Source organism: Castanea sativa, chromosome 8 (assembly GCF_040712315.1).
Source record: "Castanea sativa cultivar Marrone di Chiusa Pesio chromosome 8, ASM4071231v1".
Classification (NCBI taxonomy): domain Eukaryota; kingdom Viridiplantae; phylum Streptophyta; class Magnoliopsida; order Fagales; family Fagaceae; genus Castanea; species Castanea sativa.
Genome location: NC_134020.1, coordinates 44,838,848 through 44,859,969, shown reverse-complemented (window position 1 = coordinate 44,859,969; position 21,122 = coordinate 44,838,848). Strand labels below are relative to the sequence as shown.

At 39.2% G+C, this 21,122-nt stretch overlaps 1 protein-coding gene across 1 annotated transcript; it reads left to right on the top strand.

The window, feature by feature from the left end:
* The first annotated feature begins 531 nt into the window (after positions 1 to 531).
* Positions 532 to 19,653, top strand: LOC142606401 (subtilisin-like protease SBT4.15). The gene is made up of 10 exons (XM_075777760.1): positions 532 to 636; positions 762 to 832; positions 2,424 to 2,521; positions 2,647 to 2,760; positions 2,902 to 3,007; positions 3,721 to 4,228; positions 4,427 to 4,527; positions 5,023 to 5,241; positions 6,350 to 6,429; positions 19,121 to 19,653. The coding sequence occupies exons 1-10, from the start codon at positions 532 to 534 to the stop codon at positions 19,651 to 19,653; spliced, it is 1,935 nt and encodes a 644-aa protein (XP_075633875.1).
* The last annotated feature ends 1,469 nt before the right edge of the window (positions 19,654 to 21,122 follow it).

Genomic DNA, 21,122 nt, shown 5'->3' with positions numbered 1-21,122 from the left:
AGACTTTACCAGTTAAGTTAGCTGGAACCCACAACAGTTACAACTAGCTTAGTAGTTGGTTAATTAGTTTTAACACTCTGTTTAGTTATATAAATAACATACTCTTACTTTGTACACTGTCTATTTCCGGAATTATTTTGAGTCTTTAGAATCTGTTTTAACAGGTGGACAAGCTAAACGCCTCTGCTTGCAATTCTAACTTTTCTATCAAGCAAAAGAAAGAACGAAAAAAAAAAGGCGTTACATACATTGCATCTCGTTTTCGAAGTCTTGCACAACTAAAACTTGGGAGATGGAGTGTCTTTTTTATTTAGAAACCTGCATTAAATATCTCTATCCGTATCTTTGAGTAATTAGTCTATCCAAGAATCTCAACTATAAATTGGAAAACGTCAAAGATAAAATTTTAGCATGAAAATCTCCACCATATTTAGAAAAAACAAAACCAGAAAAACTAGGGATGTTTAAAGAAAAATCTGACTATAAATATAGGAACAAGAGAGAAAGCAAGAGCAGTACGTATTGCATACAATGGAGGAACCAAAAATGGTTCGAATTTGTATGCTCACTCTCTTCCTTCTGGCTACGCAGCTTCATTGGTCATATACTCATGGTTCTAGTGACACGGTTAGAAAGGTGAATGCATTTAATAATTTGTATGAGCCTTTATCAAGTATATTATATGAATTTTATAATTTCCATTCACTTCAGATAATGGAGTTCATTCACTAATCAGAAATTTATTTTTCATTAAAATATAGGCGTACATTGTGTACATGGGAAAGGCACCACACTCAAAATCCTCTGCTACTGACCCTTCAGTTGTTAGTGAGTAAGTGGGATGACAAAGTATCTAAACATTGCATGCTTTCATCTACTCATATTTTATTGAAACAATACAAGTTTTTCTTTTATTTTTACCTGGAATAGTTTTTTTTTTTTTTTTTTGCGGTAATTTATACGTGGAATAGTTCATGTAGAAATTTGTAGCTGAGATATTGAGAAAAGAGAAGGGAGAAGAGAGAAAGCATTAGGGTTTATGTGATTCAGGCTAATAGCCAACATCCATAGGACAAGAGCTCAGAAGCAGCGACAGACCCAGGATTTTAAGCTAGCGGGAGCTAGAGTAAAAAAAAAAAAAAAAAAACTCCAAGTAGGCATCTATATAGTATTAAAAATTTATAAATACACAAAATCTTTGCTTTAAATACATTAAAATGCAATCATTTACCAACAAAGATAAAAATAAAAGCAAAATAATGTTTTTTTTTTTTAATATTAAGCTGGCTAGGATTTTTTTTATTTGTGTTGAAGTTAGAGTATTCACAGTGGTGATGCTAAAAATTTTAGCTTTGAGTTCCTCAAAAATTACTTTATCTATTTTACTACTTCACTTTACAATACATCAAATAACAAATGTTCTATTTTTTATTACTTCATTTAAAATAATATAAACAATTCATTAAAATAATAAAGGAAGAAAGAGAATTTGAGTTTTTTAATTGAAGGAATAGATATAATCTTAATAAAATATTGTATTTTATTTTTAACAACTTGCTACAATCAACTAGTATTTATACCAATTTACTGTAGTTACAAAAAATTTAGCTTTAGTTTCTCCATTATTACATGATTTTTGGGTTCTTTGGTGGTAAAATAAATTTTTTTTTTTTTAAATATAATCACTATTGTGAATGTTTTTATTGTTTTTGTTAAGTTTTTGGGTTGAATAGTTGCCCTTTGGGTGAGACTAGCTAGAATTATTTAGGAGAAAGATACTCTAAGGTTTTGGAAGGGAGAGTTCAACTATAAAAATGAAATATATAATAACTATATATATATATATATATATATATATATATATATAAATTTGGACCTAGGGGGCGTCCCAGGCCCCCTTGGACCCTTGCCTAGGTTTGTCCTTGCTCACAATATTATATCTTCTCACACACCTTTTATGATAATAAATTACAATAAAATCCATATTTATAACAGAATTACCTACGAAAGTAAAAAATAATCTTAATTTGAATTGCATACTAAATATTTATTGTCTCAATCCCATAATTTTCTCTAACAATTAATCAATCTCTTAATTTGTTGACAAATACCAAAATTTTCTCTAGCAATCAATGTTGATTTGATCTTCACTTTCATGGAAAGTTAAATTATACATTCCAACAGTTCAACTTCATATGTAACAAACTGGGTAGAGTATAATTCATACATGGGTCAAAGATTTGGTGGTGGGGGAGGGTTCCATTATGGTTAGGAATTTATCAATGTATATAGCATTGGGTTTTTCTATGCATATAAAATTAGTTTTTAGGGTATAATCCATATATGATATGACATCACAACTAGCATGCAACAATTTGTAACATTTGGATAGACAATTTAACCATTGAATTGCCGTTTTTCAGTGACCATATTGCCAAACAATCCATAATATATAGCTACACAAAGAGTTATAATGCTTTTGCAGCAAACCTATTGCCACAAGAAGTTCAAAGACTACAAGGTATGCACTAAAAACTTCATGTTACACAACATTTCTTTATTTCTTTTGCTTTTTTTTTTTTTTTTCCCCTCTCTCTTGAGGTGGTTTTCTTATGTAATTTTAATACATATATGCATTATTTATAGAGAACGAAAATGTGGTGTCAGTGTTTCCTAGCAAAATGCGGAAACTTCATACCACAAGATCATGGGATTTCTTAGGAATGCCTCAATCGGTGAAGAGAAATCATCAAATTGAAAGTAATATTATTGTTGTGTATTAGATACAGGTACTAAATTAAGACTTCTCATCGATTTTTGACTTTTTCCATGTTACTTGTCATCTTGGAGGAATTTAAATCACTTTTCTAATCTTTCCTTTTTCCTCTCCTTATTTTTTAGGAATTTATATCGATGCTCCAAGTTTTGACGACAAAGGATTTGGACCTCCTCCTTCAAAATGGAAGGGTACATGCCAAGTAGGAGGCAACTTCATTGGCTGTAACAAGTAAACAATCTCAATCTCTCTCCTAGATTGTGACCAACCACAAAAAATTATGTTAAGTAACACAATATTTAATCTGTTAAATTTTTTCACAATAGTTAATATGACAATCTATATTAAAAATTATGTTGAGTGAACCCAAATAAAAGTGATATTATTATAAGAAAAAAAATTAGCTACAAAATTGATTGTAACCTTAAACTACAACCTTACTTAATATTTTTGTATTAGATATGAATTTTGAGAAATTTACTGTTGGATTACTTCTTCTTCTTATGTCTTCTATACTTGCAATTTTGTTAGAAAATTATAGATCAATAGCTATGTACGTCATCAATAAATTTTTTAAATTACAAGTTTTTGTAGTTTAAAATTATGCATAAAATATAAGGTTAAAGATCATATAATAAGTAAAATCTGATTGACACAAAAGTTGTATTAAAAGTGTAAAGAACATGCAATTTAACGGTTAGATTTTTAAAATATGTAGTAATGTTTATTTTATTAAATAGGGTTATAGCTTTATGCAACAACCAATTTTCTAACTAAACTTTGTACTTATTCTAATCATAACATATCCTATCAATCATTCTATAAAAAAAATGTTGTCTTTTTTAGTATAATATTACTTAATAAGAAAATGAATTTTGAAATAATACTTCTGTACATGCATGGATGTCTCATTTAATTTCCAAGCGATTCACCCTTTTATGCAGCAAGGTAATAGGTGCAAGATTCTACAGCCACGGTGCCCCCACTCCCAACTCAAATCGATCCCCTCTAGATGACGATGGCCACGGCAGTCACACCTCGTCCACCATAGCAGGTGCCTCGATAGCAGGCGCGAGCTTATACGGTTTAGCCAAAGGCACAGCTCGAGGTGGGGTTCCATCAGCACGCATTGCAGTGTACAAGGTGTGTTGGGCCGATGGTTGCAGTGATATAGACCTTTTGGCCGGAATGGATGATGCCATTAGTGATGGAGTTGACTTGATATCAATATCTATCGGAGGGGATTCGGCTAGCTATTTGGACAATCCCATTGCGATCGGTGCCTTTCATGCAATGAAAAAGGGGATTTTGACAACATGTTCTGCGGGGAATGATGGCCCAAGTCCGTATACTGTGGAGAACACAGCTCCTTGGATATTGACTGTTGGTGCTTCTTCCATTGATAGGCAGTTTAGGACTCTGGTTAAAGTTGGAAATGGCATACAAACTGCTGTAAGTCACTTCTTTCTAATATTTGATGAGTCTTTTGAGTTTTATAATATTTATTAACAATTCTAATATTTCTTCATTGTTTTTTTTTTTTTTAATGTGATGCTTCATTGATTTGTGTGTGTGTTTTCTAAATATATCGCAATATATATGGTTAAAACTTTTTAACATATATACATTTACTGGTGCATTATATATCAGGGATTTTCTATCAACACGTTTTCACCAAAAAGACGGTTATACCCTCTAAACAGTGCGGCAAAATCAGCCAATGCAAGTTTAACCCCAGATCACTCTCCCTGGTAATTAGAAGGAACTTTATGGAAAAATTACACTTTCTCACTTTAAATTATACTCTCAATTATACTTTACACTATAAACTACGATCTTTGTTACACTTTACACCCTAAAGTAAAGTTTTCAGTTAACTTGAATTGAAAAATATTGCACCATGTGAAAATACCAAATTATCCTTCTTTTCAATTTTTTGAAAACGAAGAATAAATTATACTTTAACAACGTAAACTATATTAATCAGGAATATTCTTAATTACACTTTACACTATAAACTTTGAATTTTTATCAAAGTTAACAACAAACTTAACATCAGGATGCAAAGTGTAACAATAGTCATAGTTTAAGATTCAAAATGTACACATTCAAAATGTTTAAAGTACAAAGTGTAATACAGGAAAGGTGAGGATGTTAGAGTCGGATTAAATAAAATGCAATTTACATTTCATGATTTATTCAGACTGTTAATATTAGTAGCACTAATCAGTTAAAGAATTGGGCAGGTTATGTGATGAAGGGACTCTAGATGCGAAAAAGGTCAAGGGAAAGATTGTGCTATGCAAAGAAGGACTAATTCAAGATTACGTTAAGCCATTAGGTGTGTACGGGGTGATTGTATCTCTCGATCAGCTGCAAGATTCGGGCTTTACATTTATCATACCTGTTGCCTTTGTTGATCTTAATTTTGGTGACAAAATTGATACGTATGTCAACTCAACCAAGTAAGTATGAGCGACAAAATTTGTTATATAAAATGCCCCCCATTATGGGCTAACAGAGTTGTTATTAGATGATGATGCCGAAGAAATCACCAGTAAGCTGCGAATACTCCTCAAATCGAAGCAACACCTGCGAAGAGAAAATAGATGATCGAACAGAGAGCACCGGTGTGGTGCCGGCCAAAAACCCTCCGACGATCAAGTTAGAGTCTCTTAAACAATCCTAGAGTGCAAGAGTTGAGATAATTGTGCGTACCTTTGGGTCATGAGGGTTTTTGGGGTATATATAGTGGTATGGGGCCGAAATAAACGCCTTGGTGAAGAAGTACTTTCCTTTTAGAAGAGTAATTCGTGGATCTTTGCCTATTGTATAGAGCCCTTTCCTTATAGGTATCTTCTTGACTAAAGTCGAACGTGTAGCGCAAGAACTTTCCTTATATTCACGTATGTAGAAGTCAAAATAGGCTAAGAATGAAGGTTGGATTACTCCTTCAGCTTGTACCTGCCAAGGTTGTCAGCCCACGCGTACCTCCTACACTGTCGTCAGCCTATGTATGTCTCCACAAAGAACGTCAGCCAAGGACCTTTACAACCAAGGTCGTCAGCTTTGACTCGTCAGCTTGATCCGTTAGCCTAACGTCGCTACGTAAAGGGTATGGCCTCAAACGTCAAAAGGAGGCATCCTAATAAGACTGGCTGACGGGTTGTATATTCCCGTCAGCCTCCTTAACGTATTGACAGGTTTGTAAAAAACGTCACTATCATTAGATTTCTTTTCTTTTTCTTCTTGTTTAAGTTAGTGTGAGACATGTTAAATATGCTGTGACCAAATTATACTATAGCCTTATACTAACATAGATCTAGCCTAGTTTTGATTTCTTTACATGGCTTATTGAGGGTTCACTATTACACGTTATTTTTCCTTTTAAGAAAACCACATAATTCTTAATAGCTTATATGTAATAGAGGCAGAGTTAAGGGTTTTTTTTTTTTTTTTTTTTGTCAGCCACTTTATTCTTCTTCTTTTTTTTTTTTTTTTTTTTTTTTTTTTTTTTTTTTCATTCTACATCTTTTTATTTCTCATTGATATTTTCATTGGTAAAACTTTCAGAAACCCTCAAGCTGTCATATATAAGTCTACAGTGGTACACAATGCTGCTACACCCTTTGTGGCTTCCTTTTCATCCCGAGGTCCGACCACAATCTCTTCCACCACAATTAAGGTAACCCTTGCAATGATTACCCTTCTAGACATAAATTTGTGTACTTTTTTTTATAGCATATATAGTAGAATGAGGGTTTTAAATTATGTTTGATTTGCAGCCAGATATTACAGCACCTGGAATTAAATTAGTGTTTAATTCAAATTCTCCAATGCCATCACATTGCTCATTGTTTACCAGCAATGTGGTTAATATGCCAATTAGTTTAGAATAAATATTACACTTGTTAATACACATGACAATTTGATCCAAAAAAATAAATTCTTAATTGTGAAACGGATTTTCTCCATGATCAATGGATAGAATTATTTTCAAACAAGAAATGGGCGCCAATTGTAAGGACACAATTTAAATTCCCAAACTCTGACTGGTGGGAGATGGGCTTGAAAGGCCTTTCTTTACAATAAATTTGTAGAGGATGTGTTTGTAATCTAGATTTCAAGGATGGTTTAGACAATCAGGGAAAGGATGGGCTTTAGGCCCAATGGGACAATATTAAAGAGTTGTTTGCAAAAGTAAGACAGCGAATTCCTCCTCGGAAGAAATCCGAGGATAGTTTATAATAGTATTTCTTTGAGTTTGGATACAAATGTTGATTATCCTCCACTATTGGCTCTCTCTCTTTGACTCAAAAAGTCATCCCCTTTCTCATATGTCTTCCCTTCCATTTATACTCATTTCCTTCTCTTCATCATCTTCCACTTTTTGATTGCAATCCTCATTCCGGATACTTGTCCCATCCGTTCTTCCTTAAAGCCCGCTGGGATTAGAGACCAAGTTCCAAGCTCCATGCTCAGGTCCCATCCTTCCATCTATACAGTCAGCGTATCAATTATAGAGCTTTTAATGTATGGGCGGTGGTAGCAGCTTTTACTTTAGACATTCCACCGCTCTTTCTATTGTCTTCCACGTGTACTGTGTATTCCCATAATCGTAGGATTCTTTATAATATAACCCGGGGGCCCTAAACGTCTCTTCCTATGTCCTCGGCCTAATAATCCACGATCATTTTGATGTCTTCGGATTTGGGTTTCCAGCCCAAAAGACTTCGTTGGGCCATCCTTCATAAATTACTGGGCCTAATACCCCTACAATAGCCCTTCGAGATTCTTTATTTTTTCACCTCGGGAGAAAAATAGAATCTCGACTTAAAAGACCTTTTTACCCTGCAGAATCTTGGCAATATTGCTGACGGAAATAACTTCTGAATTACCCATCGCGTGTTCCCGATGCTTCGGTATGCGAAACGCCCCCGAATTAATTGTTGGCGCCTCTATGTCTCCCATGTTTCAATGATGTGACACATATCCAACGGTCGAGAGCGATTCCTGTGTTGAGGCGGGAATTCGCCCGCTTCAAAACACCTTTTGATATATAAATACTAACTTTCTTCAAAATTCTTCACACTACAGTAACCTCATAACGTACCTGCCCCACTTTCCATCTTCCCATACTTTCTCTTTCTATCAAGTACCCTGTCCGAGGTGACCGTGCTTTCTTCTTTTTAAAAGTAAGTTCTTCAATACTCTTTTCCCTCCTTATCAGATTTTTGTTTCTTTTGTTTCTTTTCCTTCCTATCTTTTCTTTTTCTCTGTATCTTTCATCCTCGGCGTAGTTCTTTGTTAGTTTACTTCACACCCCTTTTTTTCAAAGATGGGTAGATTTGCGTCCCTGGTGGATTCAAACGAAAAGATAGAGCAGTTTAAGGTTAAGTACAAAATCCCCTCGGATGTATCTATTAGGTACTGTAACGAGGAAGAATATTATACAAAAAGAAAAACGGGGGAAGTTGTAATCCCGATGATTGCGTTCATCGAAGCGGGAATGAAAATCCCCATGGGAACCGTGACTAGGGATTATTTTAGGGCTTTTAGATTAGCTCCCACCCAGTGCGCCCCAAATGTCTTTAGGATCTTAGGTTCTATAGATGCCTTAAATGAGAAGATGAACCTCGGGTTCACTTACCACGACGTGAACTGGGTTTATAACCTCCATTACCTAAGCAAAAAAGACGAATATTACCTAAAATCTAGATACCCAGAAGTTAGGCTAATTCAATGCCTGCCTGAATCAAATAAGGGCCTAAAAAACGACTTCCTGATCGTATCAGGAAATTGGCACGACGGCCTCCCCTGCCCGACAAGGGAAGGGACTCCAGGTGAAGTTTCTTTTACATAATATTATCCTTTGTCTTTTTACTTATTCTTACCCTCTTTTACTTGGATAACTCTACAGATCCACACGCCGCGGATCGTCATCCTAATCTTGTTGATTTCGGACGGTTGGATAGGATCCTACAAGCTGAGGTTTTTGTGCATACTGACGGCCAACTCCGAGCGGCTCATCTGATCCTCGGCTACACTCCGATATCCAAAGCCTTTCAGGCGCCGAAGTGCGTGATCAAAGCCCACGATCCTTGTCTTCCTCAGATTAGCGTTGCCGTTGAAGGTTCTTGCTACCGGAAGGGACTACCATTCCTCAAGGCACTTTGGTCACCCAACCAATCCAACCACCACAATTCGTTCCAGTTGGGATTCCCACAGTCCCTTTCTCCACACAATCAACCTCTGGTGAAGCTGCGTCTTCCTACCCTACCGTAAAGGAAGAAGAAGAAGAAATACTTGAGGTATCAGATTCCGAGGACAAGTTTGAGGTTTTTAATCAACCCTACTCTCCTGAAGATTCAACTCCCATCCTCGGCACCTCTACACAAATCTCAAAGGCTACTACTCAAGAACCTGACAACATGGGCATTCAGCGTAAGATTAAGCCCAGCCTAAAAGATGTCCTCGAGGGCGCTGACAAGGGCCCTAGAGTCCAAGAACCTCCTAAAGAGGTGCGCCCTCGGACTCAAGAAAAGGGTGCTGACAAAGGCCCTGAAACTAGGCTTCCTCTTCCTCCCCCATCCTCCCAAACTCAATGCACCAACATAGCTGATCTCAAAAGAAAAAGGGATCAGCCGAAAGGGAAGGAAGTGGTGGAGGCAGGAAAGGACTCTCTTTCCAAGGAGCCCGAGGTGGAAAAGGTTGGAAAGCAGGCCCGCACCATGCAGACTAGGTCGGAAAGAAGAACCGAACAACAGGTGGTCGTGCGCGCCCCTTTAAGGCTTCCTGACATGTCCATGGACGACGAGGCCATCACCTAGGATGCGTCCACTAGAAATTCCGATGAAGGGACAGCTGCATGCGTCGCAGATGCACTGGAGTAGGCGCTGTTACTCCCCGAGGATATGGTTGAGCTTAGAAAGAAAAGGGACCACACCGTTTTCATGACTTTGAAGAAGGAGCTTGCAATGGTAAGTTTCTTCATCTAAAACCTTGGCTATTATTTTTATTACATATAAATATATATATATATATATATATATATATGTCTAAGTTTTATATGTTTCGTTCGTAGGCCGTTCAATCTGCCCATAGGGCAGAAGAGATTGCCATCAGCTCCTACAAATCTCTGAGGGCCGAGGAATCCAGGCGTGAAACCGCCCAAAAGATCTCGGACCTTCACAAGAAGAAACTGCAGGAGGTCACAGCAAAGCTGGCTAAGGCAGAAAGTGATAAGGCAGGCTTAGAGGCTAATCTGAAAACAACGACTAAACAGGCCGAGGATCAGCGCCTAATGCTCCGTCAAGCCGATGATAACCTCTTAGCAGCACGAAGGCTCGTAGAGGATCTCAAGAAAGATCTGAACGAGTCTGAGATGGCCAAAGAGGAGGCCATCAAGGGCAAAGAGGAAGCCCTTGAGGAAAAGAAAAAGGCTGAGAAAGCAAAAGAAGAGGTCGAGATCTCAAGGGACCAAGCCGAACAAGACGGTTATGATATAGGAGTGAAGGAGGTCACCGAAACTTTCAAGGCTCAGGTTTCCGAGGTATGTAGGCATTACTGCCTCCAAGTGTGGAATGAGGCACTTTCCCAAGCTGGGGTTGATGCCTCTTCCACTCTTTGGAAAGCAGAGAGTGTCTACTATCCTCCTGCAATTCGAGCTTCTACCATTCCTGAAGCTGTCCAAGAAGCTGCCCAGGGATCATCTGAGGATAAGGGGGGTGATTTGGCTGAAGACTCAACTCTTCCTGAAGATGCTCCTAAACAAGTTGATTCAGCACAAGAAAAGGCACTTGAAGACGTACAGCCCTCAAGTGACCTTCAGGAATCTTCAAAGGATGAGTTGGGTGATCAAGCTAATCCAATAACTTTGATAGATGATCCTAAAGGCAAAGGAATTGCCGTTGAGTCCTCGGTTCAACTTCCATCTCCTCAAGACCCCAAAGGCCCTCTGAAGATTAAGCTGAAACAGTGACTGCTTGTTGTCTTTCCTTTCTTTTATTTTTATTTTATTTTATCTCTAAGTGTAATATCTAAGTGTAATTGCAAAAGTACTATTGGAATCTAATATAAGCATGAATGTTGCTTTCCTTGTTTAGATGATTCTTACTTTTTTGCTTTATTTTGATCATTTTGTTCAAAAAGTACCATCTTTTTGCTCTTTACCAAAGTTAATAGCAATAACCTGAATTGAAATTGATACTCCAGGAAGGTTTAATTATGCCGGGAACTGCATTAAGTGATGCATTTAAGTAATTGATTCTTCATTTCGGATCTCTAGTTGAACTATGTAAAAATAAGGCATATGGTCTTTTAACTTAGGTATGCAAAGATTTGATGTTTTGACAAAAAAGAAAAGAAATGTTAATTCTTCCCAAGTAAATGATCCGAGGACCAAGCCTAACTTAGGTTTTGTTTAACACTTGGTAAAGAATATCAATTTAGACAAGGTATGTGGTCCGAGGATCCAGGCATACCAAGCTTCAGCTTGATACTTAGACGAATAAATTGAAATGTTAATTTTCCCAAAGTAGATGATCCGAGGACCAGACGTAACTTAGGTTCTGTTTAATACTTAGTACAGAATATCAATTTAGGCGAGGTATGTGGTCCGAGGATCCAGGCATACCAAGTTTCAGCTTGATACTTGGACGAATAAATTGAAATGTTAATTTTCCCAAAGTAGATGATCTGAGGACCAGGCGTAACTTAGGTTCTGTTTAACACTTAGTAAAGAATATCAATTTAGACGAGGTATCTGGTCCGAGGATCCAGGCATACCAAGTTTCAGCTTGATACTTAGACGAATAAATTGAAATGTTAATTTTCCCAAAGTAGATGATCCGAGGACCAGACGTAACTTAGGTTCTGTTTAACACTTAGTAAAGAATATCAATTTAGACGAGGTATCTGGTCCGAGGATCCAGGCATACCAAGTTTCAGCTTGATACTTAGACGAATAAATTGAAATGTTAATTTTCCCAAAGTAGATGATCCGAGGATCAGACGTAACTTAGGTTCTGTTTAACACTTAGTAAAGAATATCAATTTAAACGAGGTATCTGGTCCGAGGATCCAGGCATACCAAGTTTCAGCTTGATACTTAGACGAATAAATTGAAATGTTAATTTTCCCAAAGTAGATGATCCGAGGACCAGACGTAACTTAGGTTCTGTTTAACACTTAGTAAAGAATATCAATTTAGACGAGGTATCTGGTCCGAGGATCCAGGCATACCAAGTTTCAGCTTGATACTTAGACGAATAAATTGAAATGTTAATTTTCCCAAAGTAGATGATCCGAGGACCAGACGTAACTTAGGTTCTGTTTAACACTTAGTAAAGAATATCAATTTAGACGAGGTATCTGGTCCGAGGATCCAGGCATACCAAGTTTCAGCTTGATACTTAGACGAATAAATTGAAATGTTAATTTTCCCAAAGTAGATGATTCGAGGACCAGATGTAACTTAGGTTCTGTTTAACACTTAGTAAAGAATATCAATTTAGACGAGGTATCTGGTCCGAGGATCCAGGCATACCAAGTTTCAGCTTGATACTTAGACGAATAAATTGAAATGTTAATTTTCTCAAAGTAGATGATCTGAGGATCAGACGTAACTTAGGTTCTGTTTAACACTTAGTGAAGAATATCAATTTAGACGAGGTATGTGGTCCGAGGATCCAGGCATACCAAGTTTCAGCTTGATACTTAGACGAACACATTGAAAGGTTAATTTTCTCAAAGTAGATGATCCGAGGACCAGACATAACTTAGGTTCTGTTTAACATTTTAGTAAAGAATATCAATTTAGACGAACGAAGATAATGAACGTAATGTAGTTTACAACAAAAAACGGCCGACGTGCCTTTTATTCAGTAATAGTACCTTCGCAGATTATTTACATTCCAGGGACGTTGTACAACACGTTCGTCCAAATCTTCCAGATTGTAGGCCCTTATTCCTGCGACCGAAGTAATACGATAAGGTCCTTCCCAGTTGGGCCCCAATTTTCCCCACGCAGGATTCTTCGTCGTGCCCAAAACTTTCCTTAATACTAAGTCACCAGGTCCAAGAGGTCGAAGTTTCACATGAGAATCATACCCCTGCTTGAGCTTATGTTGATAATAAGCTAATTGAACCATGGCGTTTTCTCATCGTTCCTCAACTAACTCTAAGTTCCTCATTAATAGGTCATCATTGCTATCTGGAATGAAGGAGCTTTTCTTCAGGGTTGGGAATCCAGTTTCTAAGGGTATTACTGCCTCGGCTCCATAAGTCATGGCGAAGGGTGTTTCACCTGTGTATCTTCGTGGTGTAGTTCGATACGTCCACAAGACATGTGGCAGTTCTTCCACCCACCTCCCCTTGGCGTCACCCAACCTCTTTTTGAGTCCGCTCACTATTACTTTGTTGACAGCCTCGGCTTGCCCGTTTCCTTGGGGATAAGCCGGAGTGGAATATCTATTCGTGATGCCCAGATCACAGCAGTATTTCCGAAAGGCTTTGCTATCAAACTGTAAACCATTATCTGAAATGAGAGTATGAGGGATGCCGAACCTGGTAACGATATTTTTCCATACAAACTTTTTTGCTTTTATGTCTCTGATATTTGATAATGGCTCGGCTTCAACCCATTTGGTGAAGTAATCTGTTCCCACGAGGAGCCATCTTCTGTTTCCTGTTGCTTTGGGGAAGGGTCCAACAATGTCCAAGCCCCATTGAGCAAAAGGCCATGGGCTAGATAGAGGATTCAGGACTCCCCCTGGTTGATGTATATTTGGAGCGAACCTTTGACATTGGTCACACTTCTTTGCATAATCTTGTGCCTCTCTTTGCATAATCTTGTGTCTCTCTCTGCATATTTGGCCACCAATAGCCCTGAGTAAGGGCTCTGTGAGCTAAAGACCTTCCTCTTGTGTGACTTCCGCAAATCCCTTCGTGTAACTCTTCCAAAAGTAGCTCCGTTGCCTCGGGGTGCATGCATAACAAATATGGTCCCGAAAAGGAACGTTTGTACAATTTCTGGTCCTCGGATAACCAGAAACGAGTGGCTTTCCTGCGAACTTTATCTGCTTCAGCTTTTTCTCCAGGCAGGATGTCATTTCTGAGAAATGTTACTATTTGATCCATCCAACTAGGCCCTGTCCTAATTTGAAGAATTTGAGTGGAGTTACTATCCGTCCCAGTGGGTTTCAACAGATCTTCAACGAGGATAACTCGTGGTAGACTTTGTGCCGAGGACGTTGCAAGCGTGGCTAATGAGTCGGCATGGGTATTGCCACATCTGGATATATGCAATAGTAAAAAAGACTTAAATTTAGATTGCATATACCTGACCTGGGTTAGGTATTCTCGCATTCTGGAATCCCTTGCTTCTAGCTTCCCTTCTACTTGGCCTACCACTAATAGTGAATCCGAGAACATTTGCACCGTCTTTCCTCCCATTTTATGAACCATGTTCATCCCTGCGAGGACGGCCTCATACTCTGCTTCGTTGTTGGTGGCTGAGAATCCTAATCTCAAAGATTTCTCAAAAGTAATTCCCTCTGGGGATATCAAAACTAGTTCTATACCCGATCCCCTCTGATTTGCTGCTCCATCAACATGCACTTTCCATAATGGAGGCCCTTCACACGAAATCATGCCTACTGACTTTTTACCCATGCCTTCTTGATAGTCTTCTAACGAAGGCTCAGCAAATTCCACCACAAGGTCCGCGATGACCTGTCTCTTTATAGAGGTGCGAGGCATATACTTGATATCGAAAGCTCCTAGGACAGTTCCCCATTTGGCAATTCTTCCCATATAATCTGCACTTCGCAGAATTGATTTAAGAGGGAGTTGTGTAAGAACAACAACCGTATGAGGCTTGGAAGTAATGGGGAAGTCTTCGTGTAGCATGTACCACCGCCAAGATAGCTTTCTCCAGTGGCAAATAACTCAGCTCGGCCTCATGCAGAGATTTGCTTACGTAATAAACCGGTCTCTGGATGTTATTGTCATCTCGGATAAGAACCAAACTAACTGCATGGTTAGCCACTACAATATATGCAAACAGAATTTCATCAATTTCTGGTCGAGACATAGCGGCGGTCGCGAGAGATATTCTTTTAGCTGTTGGAAAGCCACCGCGCATTCCTCGGTCCATTCAAAACCCTTCCATTTATTCAATAATTGAAAGAAAGGTCTGCATCTGTCCGCGGACCGAGATATCAATCGGTTGAGAGCAGCAGTCATACCTGTTAGCCTTTGCACTTCTTTAGGATTCCGAGGTGGGTGTAAGCTGTTTATTGCCTTAACCTGAGCAGGATTCACTTCAATCCCCCGGTGAGTCACCATATATCCTAGAAACTTGCCCGATCCCACACCAAAAGAGCATTTAGAGGCGTTGAGCCGCAATTTATACTCTCTTAGCTTCTGAAAAGTGTTGCTCAGATCTTCCAGATGTGCAGAAACTTCTTTACTCTTTACCACCATATCATCCACGTATACCTCAATAGTTTTTCCTAACTGTGCCTCAAACATTCTCGTCATCATCCTTTGGTAGGTAGCCCCTGCGTTTTTCAAACCAAAGGGCATTACCTTATAATGATAATTTCCTGTAGGAGTGACAAATGCAGTCTTCTCTTGGTCCTCAACGACTAAAGGTATCTGGTGATAACCTTGGAAAGCATCAAGAAAACTCATCCGAGGATGTCCAACAATAGCGTCAACCAATTGATCAATCCGAGGCATTGGGAATGAGTCCTTCGGGCAAGCTTTGTTTAAATCTGTGAAGTCTACACAAACTCTCCACTTCCCATTCTTCTTTTTCACCACCACCGTATGGGCTAACCATTCAGGATAAAACACTTCTTTGATAGCACCTGCCTTCTTGAGTTTGAGCACTTCCTCTTTTACCGCTTCAGAATGTTCTTTGGAGGACCTCCGAGGTGGTTGCCTCCTCGGTACTACAGTTGGACTGACGTTTAAATGATGACATATGAAGCTTGGATCAACCCCAGGGGCCTCATACGCATTCCAAGCAAATACATCCATATTTTTCCTTAAAAATAAAATCAGCTTCGTCTTCTCTTCCTGTGGCAATTGAACTCCAACCTGGAAGAACTTCTCAGGGTCATTGTCTATGAGAATTTTCTCCAATTCTTCGCATACCGCTTTATCTACCTCGGCTGCGGCAAGAGACTTTGATTGCTATGCTTCTCCGTTAGCCGAGGTCGAGGAGTCTGGTTCTGGTCGACACAGAATTGCAGCCGTGACACACTGTCGAGCCACAGATTGACTCCCAAGTAACTCCACCACCTGGTCCCCAGAATGAAATTTGACTTTGACATGCAAGGTTGAGGAAACAGCCCCTAACGCATGCAGCCAAGGCCTTGCTACAATAGCCGTATAGGGAGAATAAGCATCGACCACGATGAAATCTACGTCTACCACCTCCGGACCTGATTGCACAAGTAGTCTAATTTGTCCCTTCGGAACGACAGCTCTCCCTTCGAAGCTTATCAAGGGTGAGTCATATGCCATAAGATCTTCAATCCTTAAATTCAAGCCTCTAAATAGGTCAGGGTACATGATATCTGCGCCACTGCCTTGATCAACCATTACCCTCTTTACATCATAGTTCCCTATTCTGAGGGTTACCACTAAGGCATCATCATGAGGCTGGATGGTCCCCATCTTGTCCTCTTCAGAGAAACTTAGGACTGGCAGGGTATTTGCCTTAATCCTCTTCGGCTGATCCCGTGACTCTTCGGCTAATGTTCGAGCTACTGACATTACCCTGAAAGGAGCTGAGCCAGTCCTTCCAGGTGCTGCAAAAATGACATTGATAGTACCTAAAGGAGGTCTCGATGAAGGGCCGTCGTGGTTTGCCACTCCTGATTGGTTTCCCCGCCCATTGGGTTGGTACATGAACTGCTTCAGCTTTCCTTCCTTAACCAATTGTTCCAAATGATTCCACAAAGTGCGACAATCCTCGGTGGTATGACCCCTCTCCTGGTGATAGTGGCAATGGAGATTTTGGTTGCATCTCAAAGGGTCCCCTGCCATTTTATTTGGCCATTTGAAAAAAGGCTCATGCCTTATTTTCTCCAACAGCTGTTGCACCGGCTCCCTGAAGACGGTGTTGACCACTTGTGGGGGTATGTGACCAGCCTGCCTGGAAAAATCCCGCGAGGGCCTATTGTTGTTGTATCTGTACAACCTGAAATCCCTCATTTCTTGTGGGATAACCTTCGCCTTGCCTTTTCCCTGCTGCTGATCTTCCTCAACCCTTTTGTACTCGTCGATGCGATCCATCAGTCGACGTACGCTTCTGACAGGTTTCTTTGTTAAGGACTTCCTCAAGTCATGCTCTGTTGGTAGGCCGACCTTGAAGGTCCTTATTGCTACATCATCAAAGTCTCCGTCAATTTCGTTGAACATTTCCCAATACCTGTCCGAATACGTTTTCAGGGTTTCCCCTTCCCTCATGGCCATGGATAGTAAAGAATCCAATGGACGAGGAACTCTACTGCACGTGATAAAGTGAGAACCAAATGCTCTAGTAAGCTCTTTGAAAGAATCAATGGAGCCTGCCCTTAAGCCGTCAAACCATCTCATGGCCATGGGTCCCAGGCTAGAAGGAAAAATCTTGCATAACAAAGTTTCAATCCTGGAATGCACTGCCATTCTCTGGCTGAAGTGGCTTACGTGCTCCACAGGATCCGTCCGACCATTGTAAAGAGTGAAGGCCGGTTGTGTGAAGTGCCAAGGTAACCTCCCTTCTTCCAATATGCGCGTGAAGGATGACCTGGAGATTTGGTGTAACGCTCTTCCCATTGCGTCATTTCCTAAGCCCCTGGGGGGGTAGTCTCTGCCACGCCTCCCATGCAAATTGTCCTCTTCGGAAGAGAAATATTCACCTAGGGGAGTTCTGGATCTCTGCCCGTAATTGTCATCCTCGGATCCCTCCGAAGAGGGGTCAGAGACCGGAGGAGTTCTCCTTCGCCTTTCGCGACGCAATCTCCTCTTTAGGCCGTCAATCTCCTTCTGCATGGCCCTGGCATTTCTTTCATAAGGAACTCTGCTTCCTCCTTGCGAATGACTTGCACTTCTGATGGTGTGTGTAGTATGTACACTCCCTTCTCGGTTCTCTCCGTGTTCAGGATGCAAGGAGTGATCCTCACGCTGGGAGCCCACGGACTCCGCACTGCGTTGTGGTCCTGATCCTACCATGATGTCCTAAACTTCCTTAAAGACTAAATTCCCACAGACGGCGCCAATTGTAAGGACACAATTCAAATTCCCAAACTCTGACTGGTGGGAGATGGGCTTGAAATGCCTTTCTTTACAATAAATTTGTAGAGGATGGGTTTGTAATCTAGATTTCAAGAATGATTTAGACAATCAGGGAAAGGATGGGCTTTAGGCCCAATGGGACAATATTAAAGAGTTGTTTGCAAAAGTAAGACAGCGAATTCCTCCTCGGAAGAAATCCGAGGATAGTTTATAATAGTATTTCTTTGAGTTGGATACAAATGTTGATTATCCTCCACTATTGGCTCTCTCTCTTCTACTCAAAAAGTCCTCCCCTTTCTCATATGTCTTCCCTTCTATTTATACTCCTTTCCTTCTCTTCATCATCTTCCACTTTTTGGTTGCAATCCTCATTCCGGATACTTGTCCCATCCGTTCTTCCCTAAAGCCCGCTGGGATTAGGGACCAAGTTCCAAGCTCCATGCTCAGGTCTCATCCTTCCATCTATACAGTCAGCGTATCAATTACAGAGCTTTTAATGTATGGGCGGTGGTAGCAGCTTTTACTTTAGACATTCCACCGCTCTTTCTATTGTCTTCCACGTGTACTGTATTCCCATAATCGTAGGATTCTCTATAATATAACCCGGGGGCCCTAAACTTCTCTTCCTATGTCCTCGGCCTAATAATCCACGATCATTTTGATGTCTTCGGATTTGGGTTTCCAGCCCAAAAGTCTTCGTTGGGCCATCCTTCATAAATTACTGGGCCCAATACCACTACAGTATTCATTTTATGATTAATGTTAAAGATATTATAAATTTTATTACATCGCCCTTACAAACTAGTGTGTCACTATTCACTAAAAGTAATTTAAATATTTATTTATTAGTTATTGAAGTTGCACCAATCAAATTTCTAGTCACCTTAGTTTGTAAACCTCTAATAATAAAATTTGAAATAATCTTAACATTTGCATTCCTTCTATATAAACACATTGATCAAGATATCATCTCATATTTCCCTAAAATAAAATTTATATGAAAATTAAGGCTTTTTGAATGTTTTATAATTTTGCTTCTTGATTGATGATCAGCATCTGAATTGAAAATCAAGGATGTCCAAGCTGAGCTAGCCTATGGGGCCGGCCAAATTGACCCGGTTACAGCAGTGGATCCCGGTTTGATCTATGCCTTGTCAAAGGCCGACTACATTTGCTTCCTATGTAATGAGGGTTACTCCGGGACAGCTCTACGATTGTTCACTGAAGGGAACACAAATTGCTCAAGTATCCCTAACATTGGAGGACATGATGCCCTAAATTACCCATCCATGTACTTACAGCTTAATAACCCTAACTCTAGTATATCAGCCATCTTTCATAGGACAGTTAAAAATGTTGGCTCAGAAAAAGCTATATACAAGGCAACTGTCGAGGCGCCAGCAAATTTCGAGGTCACTGTTGTTCCAAAAGAACTAACTTTTAGTCACTTGAAAGAGAAAAAATCTTTCACGGTTGTGATAAAGGGGCCACCGTTGAAAAATATTACCAGTGTATCAGCATCACTAGAATGGAGTGACACTAAACACAGAGTTAAGAGTCCCATCCTCATTTTTCTGGCGAACTAGGTCCGATTTTTTTAAGGTCTAACGTCAAATAATGCAGGTCTTCTTCATCTTTTCCCCTCTTCATTTGTTTTTGTTTTTCATATTTTACCTTCGAGGCAAAAGATTGAAACAAGTGAAGTATTGCTTCTTCCAAGTACTTGGCAAGCTTTTTGTATAAATCATTAATGGGTGCAAGCATCGAATATGTGGAGATCTCTCTTTTTTTTCTTTTCTTTTTTCTTGTGTATGTGCGCGCGCGCGTGTGTGTGTGAAATTTGGTATTGATTTCAAATTTACTCACCACAATTTAAAGTTACAGATACTCTAAAATCTTTTTTTTTTTTTTTGAGAAACAAACACACACACAAGAGAGGGAAAGAAGTTCTAACATAAAAACACATTATAACTCCACTTAAAAATCTAAATGCACATTTTGCTACTATTTAATAGTTTTTTGGTTAAAATTCAAAATTGAACCCCTAAATTTCAATTTTTGTCATTTTAATCTTCTAAGTTTTAGTTTTGTCATTTTCGTCTTCTAAATTTCAAATTTTGTCCATTCAGTCCCTCGTTACCCTTCAATTAAGTACTGTTGCTATAAACCAAAATGGCACCGTTTTATTTTTTTATTTTTTTATTTCTTAATTTTACTAAAATGCGTTAATTATCAAAAAAAAAAAAAAAATCTAAGGGGAATGACGTAGTTCCCCTGCCTCTTAAAATCAAAAACATACAAAGACAGCAAAAAAGCGAGAAAAAAAAAAAAAAAAAAAGTGTTGGCTTGGGTCACGCACTGATGGAGACCATACAAAGACAAAGGCAATCAATCCTGGAGTGAGCTGTGAGCAAAATTGAGAATTTGACACTACTTTCCAGTCTTCGTTTTAACAAAAATTGTCACACGCACACTAGGAGACGCAAGGAGGACCTCCACACTCCACCCACCACATTGCAATGGAAATATTTGAGTTCAGCCTTTTTTGCAACTTATAATAATGCAGAAACAACTTTTCTTCCTTTTCTTTCTCGTCTCCATCTTACTATCAACTTCTTGGGGTAGGGTATCGGTGATGTTTTTTTATTTTCAGAGGCAGGGGAACAACGTCGTGGTTAAATAAGACAAAAGAGTGCTCCAATGATATATATCTCATTAGGTAGCAAGAATTTGCACTAAAGAATAAGAGATTTAATTAATTATCTCTTACAAACTACTCCACGGTTGTTCATCCCACTAGAGCAATTTAGATTTCCATACTCCAAATTCACCATAGAATTGCCTTCCGTGAACTAACAAATAAATCCTTGGCAAAGAGACTTGAAGATGAGAATTCTTTATTCGATGCCCAAAACAGGCACGACCACCCCCATCTTCACCTGACACACGTAATAGTGATGCAGTAACAATTGCATCAACAGCAGCTAAGTGTCCAGCAGCATCAATATGAAGTTCCAAATGTGTAATTGAATAGGCTTAATGATGTAATTAAAAT